This window comes from Montipora capricornis, chromosome 3 (genome assembly GCF_036669925.1).
Source record: "Montipora capricornis isolate CH-2021 chromosome 3, ASM3666992v2, whole genome shotgun sequence".
NCBI classification, from domain to species: domain Eukaryota; kingdom Metazoa; phylum Cnidaria; class Anthozoa; order Scleractinia; family Acroporidae; genus Montipora; species Montipora capricornis.
The window spans coordinates 55,285,458-55,292,957 of record NC_090885.1 but is presented as its reverse complement, the minus strand read 5'-3'; the positions used below and the strand labels follow the sequence as shown (position 1 = coordinate 55,292,957).

The 7,500-nt window shown below is 38.0% G+C and overlaps 1 protein-coding gene across 1 annotated transcript in view; it reads right to left on the bottom strand.

Moving 5' to 3' along the window:
- LOC138043437 (ankyrin repeat domain-containing protein 53-like) overlaps positions 1–2,569 on the bottom strand; it is a 7,433-nt gene extending 4,864 nt beyond the window's left edge. The window contains exon 1 of the mRNA XM_068889702.1: positions 2,330–2,569. Within this exon, the coding sequence (XP_068745803.1) occupies positions 2,330–2,536 (207 nt within the window). The 5' untranslated portion in view covers positions 2,537–2,569. The remainder of the gene's footprint in view (positions 1–2,329) is intronic.
- Between the last annotated feature and the right edge of the window lie 4,931 nt (positions 2,570–7,500).

Sequence of the window (7,500 nt, the reverse complement as noted above, 5' to 3'; positions counted from 1 at the left end):
CTACTTTCGGAGATAAACCTAGATGGACCTAAAGTGGAGCAGACCTCTCCAAATCTCGGATGTCTTTTTTTGAATTCAAGACGCGCAAGTTCGTAACATCTTGTCAAATTATACAATCCTAGAAAACAATTTTTTTCTAATAATATTGTTCTAAAATTTAAAGCAAATCACCTTTAAAATGTACCTTTAATGCTAATAGCAAAAATTAAGAACACTCACAACATAGAACGTTCTATTGCGGGAGAAAATAATAAAACTAAAATATCAGCATGAAAAGTGGGAACCCTTACTCCCATTTATAATTCCTTGAAGGTTTGTTGTTCTTTTCCAGTCTTTTTAAAATTTTATCCGCTATATTGTTTGTAACATATATCCATTCAATTCCCTTGGCCTTTGTAACCTTGTTAGTTTTGTAACTTTTTTTTTCTTGTTTTTTTTCGTTGTTGTAACTGTTAAGTGCATGTTTCTTTCTTTCGGTTTTTAACCTGACACTTGTACTGCATTGTTTGTTGTTGTTGTTTTTTTTTTTTTGTATAAAGTAGACAATAAATAAATAAAATACAACAAAAAGCCATTGTGTTGGGAGGGGGCAATTTGTTAGTCTTGCTGTCAAGTTATGATCCAAAAGTTTGAAATCATGTTAGGAAAACATCTCTCTTTTTTGTACAACATTGTAGCTCAAGAAGTTTGAAAACAACCTAGGTTTACATGTGTGTCCAATTTCAGATGTACTGTAGGGTATATATAATTACAATACAGTATATGTGAATGAGCCATGTGTTAGAACTGTGGATTTGAAACAGCTTTTCCAGTCATTGATACTAATATTGAGAAAATGACATTTACCCAACAACAGGCAAGAAAGAAATGCACAGAATGAGGTGTGTAACCCAAGAACACTAATGAGAAAATATTTCTCTTTTCCAAGTACCGGCTTTCATTACATTTTACCCAATAGCGAATCCAATAGCGGGAGCAGGGCTGGTGACTAGTTACTGTGGTGACAGCACTCGCTTCCCACCGATGTGGCCTGGGTTCAGTTCCCCGGATAATCCTCATCATAATTATGTGGATATTTGAGTTTGCTGGTTCTCTACTCTGCTGCAAGATGTTTTTCTCTGGGTAACCTGGTTTTTCCCTTTCCTCAAAAAGCAACATTTGATTTGTTTTGATTAAAATTAATTTTAGTTGATTTCAATAATTCTTTACAGTAGACATGCACTCATTTATTATTAGTAGCTAGCAGTTTATAATTACTGATGGTGATTTAGATGGCAATAAATGTAAAGCAAAGCTTGGATAACAGTCGTCTACCATGACAACTTTCTGCCAGTCAATTATTAGCTACCAATAATAAATTCTTATCTTTTGTTCTATGAGCGTAATAGTTTCTAGCATTTTATTAATTGAATTGAGGCTGGCTTGTTCGTACAAAATTCTAGGTGTTAAAACTTCGCTCAGCCTCAAGTGTTCAAAGTTAGCACAATATGAATTTTCAACCTTCAATAAATTGCCAAATGTTTCAGAGGCTGCTTCGACAACAAAACTTATTTGATGGGTTGGTACATTTCGCTGACCCCCAGTCCATGGACTTAACCGAAATGGACTACCTAAAAATACTATTTCAAACGAGTACTGTTGATCTATGTGTAAGCAGCATCTCAAATTGTGCTTACTTAGCCTCAACACCCATTTTAAACAGCATTGTTAAACAATATTTAAGTCTAAGCACCCATTTTAAAAAGGTTAGCTTACGTGAAGTGATCGGCCATCACAACAATAATCGAAAGCTAATCTTTTTAAAATGGGTGCTTAGACTTTAATTTACTGTTTAACAATGCTGTTTAAAATGAGTGTTGAGGCTTAAGTAAGCACTATTTGAGATTCTGCTTACACATAGATCAACAGTACTCATTCGAAATAGTATTTTTAGGGCATGGACTGGGGGTCAGCGAAATGATTATTGTTTTTCAATACAGTCAAATAAGGGTATTTGACTGTATTGAAAAACAATAATCATTATTATTCACCTCAATTTCGGTGAAATAGATGGATACCGGTATTTACCATTTCACTACTCGCCTCCACTTTGGCGAGTGACTTTTATTGTTAACTAACGTAGCAGTAAACAACTATTAATTCATTAATTGACAAGAACCAGAAACCCTTGAAAGCCTCCTTTAAATTCACACTACACGTTTACATGTGTTTATTCTGTAAAATACACCCATAAGCTTAGAGCCGTCTAAAATCAGCTAAAATGTCATATCCATCAAAAGACGTCTTCTCACTCACTGGGTAACAAAAGGTAACATGGATCATAACTTACATGTTCTTTGGAAACGGAGTAGGCTTTTCGCGTGTCGTAGAGACTTTGTTGTAGCCATGCCACATCTCCGATTGCAGAGGCCATGAGCACGTCTTCATCTATGTTTCTGTCAATCTTTGCAGATTGTTTTCGTCTCCTTCTCTGTAATGTGATTCCTTGTTTTGTGTTAAGATTAGTCAACGAAAAGACGCGATGTTGTGCCGCCATTTTGGCGATCGGTATGTTGGTTGCTACAGTAGGTTGTCTCCGAAGAAACTTTAAAAATAGGATTGGACGCAAGCATTGTGGGACGAACGAATCAACAAATTGCGATGCAATTTAAGATTTTTCGGTCAAGGGGCAAATAAGTTCACAGTATATTTTTAGCAAATATAAGGTAAAGCTTTGAGCAGACATGAAGATTTAAACAGGGTGCTTGGTTCGAGATTTGAGAACATCCGATCCCTGTATTCTTGATCTTTGCTGGCAGAGCAATTCAAAATGAAAGATATGGGGGTGCTTCCCTAAAATTGATTTCCGCTGCACGCCCGAAGATTTTTTTGGCCCTTTTCTTGTTCAAAAGATGTTTTTTTATGCGTGTCGGTTTGAAAACACTATGACACTTGATTCTTCTTCCCTCATCAGAAGCAGTAAGCGTGTATTACAAATTTTACCATGGCACAGAGGCCAGGGAGTAAAATCAAAGTCTGAATAAAAGCCTTCATTGTCTCCATTGTCTCCGACGGTCAGTTAGCAAGGAATAAATCCTTCGTTTCAGCTTCAATCTGCATTTAAACAGGGGCACCCAACGACCAAACTTTTCCAAATGCATCAGAAATGCCTTAAATGGATTTCTCTATGCTTTAGAAGCCTGTTTCATTAATTTGGAGATGCCCTAAAAAATATTTATCTGTTCGGATTTCATAGGGGAATTGTGCTCGCCTCGAAAATCTTAGGGGGCCTTTTTGTCTCATCCGAAAGTTTTAGCTACCTTCATAGGTCTGTTCGAAAAATGAAGGACTCGTGCTAGCATTGCTGTCGTCAGAAATTTTTAAGGGACGTTTTTCGTGAAAGCTTGCGTCTATTCAAAGATTCCGAAATTTTTAGGCAAGGTTCATGCGCGTTCGAAGATTGTAGGATAGTAACCTTTTTATTCGAAATTATTAGGAGAAGAAATCACAACCATATCTTCCATAACTTAGAAAAATAAAGCAATCAGATCACTTAGATCAGTTAGATGTAAGGTGAATGTTACGTCGCTAAAATAATTGTACTAAGTGTCTTTAAAATATGGATTTCACCTCCAAGGGGCTCCTTCTTTTCAAAAAATCACAAATGCTCTACTTTCTAGAAAACTCGGACATAGACGGTATGATTATTCCTGATTATTTTGAACTGAATTCAGTTGTGTTCCGTTAGTAAGTTATTAATGCCCATATTACATGATATTGTCATAGCAATAGACTGAATTTTCTATTGGTTTAGGCCCCGTCCACATGTATCCGGATATTTTTGAATCCACAATTTTTTATTTTTCGGACTGGCCTTCCGTCCACAGGCGTATCTCATTAATTTGGCATGCGAATCCGCAACTTTTTAAATTCGCACTCCGGAGTGGAATTTTTTGAATACGCTAAAAATCCGAAATCATGTGGTATGTTTTAATTGTACTTGTAGACAAGCTATGCAACTGACAGCTGAACAAAGTCTGCAAAGTGGAAGCGCCGGATCTTGGGGATATAACCACCAGCAAATAATTTGTAGATTTAAAACAAAATAATACGTACTGACCGTAAGGCTGGTTGTACTGCTGATTTGCCAATATTTCGTCAGGCACGGCCTTACTTCTTCGGGCAGTTCAACCTGACAGTTAAATCTCTAAAATTCAAAAAACCTTACAGGGGCAATTTTCAAAAAAACTGTAACGGCAAATCATTTAACTCCCTTAAGAAGTCATTCCGTGCCTGACGAAATCGTGTAAATCACAAAATACATCTCCTCATGTCTCCTCGCAGCTGTACAACCAACCTTGCAGTATTACCTTTTCAAAAATATATTTCGGATGACGTAGCAAAATCGGATCCAGTACTGATTTACCACGTCAATAGCGCATGCTCTGTTTAGTCACTTTAGTTAGGCCACGTCCTCACGTATCCGGAGATTTTTGTATCCGCAAATTTTTTTATGCGGATACAAAAATATCTGCGTCCACACGTAGCGTATACGAATCGTATAAGACCGTCCACACGTATCCGATTCGTATCCGGACATCTCAAAGGATTAGTCAACAGAGCATGCGTATTACAAAGAAAGCTGATCCTGGGATGATTTTGGCGCCAAATTCGTGGCTTTCTTGTTTTCTTCTCGCCGCCATTTTGGAAAACCTCGCGCGGAAAAAAACTGGTTCTGATACTGTGACGTCAGCGTATAAAAAATATACGAGCGTCCACGCGTATCCCGATACACAGCGTATACAGAAATTTCCACTCTGGAGAGCGTATACAGAAATCTCCGGATACACCGAGCGTACCACGGCGGACACGTGTGGACGCTAGGTGTATCCGCATAAAAAAATTGGCAAATACAAAAATCTCCGGATACGTGTGGAAGGGGCCTTATTTCTCAGAGTTCTACTGTTCTTATAAAGAATTGCTACCGAACGTTGCATACGATTAAAAAGAAAAAAAATACAGTATGACGAAGTTGTTGCTTGTTTTTCTAAAACCTCTCTTATCAGAATATAAATGTTAGTCAGACAACTTGGCCTAGTGTGAATAAAATTTTCGAAAAGATTGAAATGTCAGAAATGGAACCGAAATTTCCTGGGAACACTTCCGACAGTTCCGATCTTGCGAGCAGTCCCTCAACTGGCCGCGCGAAGACAAAACATAGTCAGCAGACGCAAAAAAATGACGAGTCGAGGAGCGACTCGACTGACCAAAATGGGACGGCTCGCAGTCTACAGTCTACTAAGCCTACACTTCCGAAAACTGCAATATTTCAGATATTTTTAACCCTGAACCGCCCACCCCCGGGACCGCCCATAGCCACCCGTGTGGAACCATGTCCTTTGTATCACTCTGATCACTCAAGGTGTCATCAGTGTTAACGGTCAAGGAAAACTTTGACATTGAACTTGTGCAGGAGGAAGAGAACTTACAAACCATGCTCAAATGACACTGAAATGAGCGAGCTTCAGTTAGGCAGGCCAGAGGAAAAGCGAAAAAAAAAACCTGCAAAGTTGACTGGAAAATTCATATCGCAAAAATGACCAATTTCACACCTGGACTTTCCTGACTGCCCTAAAAACGCCACACGAAACACTCAAAAAAAGTGGTTTGTATTTGAGACCATGTGAAAAGGAATCATTTGAAGCATTTATTTTATTGACTCATACAAAATCTTCACTGAATCTTACTTTCACTGACATTTGACAGATTTTAGAAATCTATTTTTATACTGTCACCCAAAACACCAAAATGTAATGACGGACGCGGCTGGTTCTGATGATTCTGCAGATTCTGGTGGTGCAATATTATTATTATCAACCGTATTAGTACTGGATATATAAAAATATATATTACTTTTTAACAATTATATTTACTTTTATCATTTCATTTCATTAAGCTTTCTTTCCAACCCGCTTGTTTTTCCATCCGCATCCGCCATACGTATCCGGTCTTCATTTTACTGACACCTCTCTTGATCTCTGAAATCTCTGAGTGCCCCGAGTGACCTCATGTCGCCTTTGTCTTTTGTTTACTGTAACCCGCAAGTTAAATTTCTTGTGTCAGTCATTGCGCTCGTTGAAGGGTCCCGCCCAGTGGCATGTTGCAATCCTTCTGATCGTTGCGGAATTCTGACGCCTCGATTTAGCTGTTCAAGAACTGTAGCGAGTCACTGGCGAGTTTGGGCCTAAGTTAGTTTGTTTTGTTTTTTTTTGGAGGGGGGTAATGGAAGGACAACGTCAGTGAGGCGAATTTGCTAGTTTGCCAGTTCGGCTCAGGAAGATTATGATAGGATAGGATAGGATAACTTTATTTAGACACGGTAAACTCATCAGAATCATTTCAAATTATACAACGACTAAAACAACACTATTCTAAAATTACTCTAAATAATCAATAAATACAACTAGAATAATAAGGAAAAAATAAAACCTGCTTTACATGAGTGCCTAACTTGATGAAAAGAAACGCTCGCAGCCAGCCCGGAACACTCTTAGGGAATCAGCCTGCTGCAATTCGATTGGTGAAGAACTGCTCCAGAATAACTGAAACATTTTGGATGTTATTACTAGCAAATGTTATGTGTGTATCATCAGCATACATTCGAGGTTCAGAATTTGAAAAACAGTTGGGTAAGTCGTTGATATATATTATAAAAAGGAGTGGACCCAAAATTGTACCTTGAGGTGTACCACAAGGAAATGGTCCCCAGAGAGAGAAACATTTATAAAGCTTCGTTGTTTGCGGCAACCCAAGTATGATCTAAACCAATCGTATGAAGTTCCATGGACACCATGTTTCAGAATTTTAGACAAAAAAATATTGTGATCGACGGTGTCGAAGGCTTTCTTTAAATCCAAGAAAACGACTGCGTTTACATTACTCGGTCAATGTAACAGTTGTAAGCCCAATTATCAGCAGCTTTAGGTTAAAAGCAATGACAGTTGATCATAAATGTTTCTCTCGAAGACTTTAAATTGAGCGGTAGTTATTTAGCTCTGAACGATTACCCTGTTTAAACAAGGGGACGACTTTCAAAAGTTTCCATTCATCAGGGAATTTTTCAGAAACAATAGATTGATTAAAGATAGTACAGACTGATTCGGCTATTAAATCAGCACATTCGCGCAAGATCTTTGCAGTTATTTTGTCCAAACCAGTAGATTTTGATTTACATAATCTGGATAAAAGCGGAAGAACCTTGGAGAGGCTGGTCGGTTTTAATTCGAGTGTGCAGTGACCAGTCTCAGCTAAATTTTCCAAATGTGAAGAATTGTCTTCATTTGCATGAATATTATTTGCTAACTTAGGCCCAATAGAAGAAGAATTATCATTAAAGGGGTTAGACAGCTCATGAATTGCCGCAGGGGAGCTTAATTTAATTTCGTTTTTGACAGAATTGTGTGATTTCCTAGACATAAGCTCATTGACAATTCGCCAGGTGTTACGTGGATCACCTTGGTA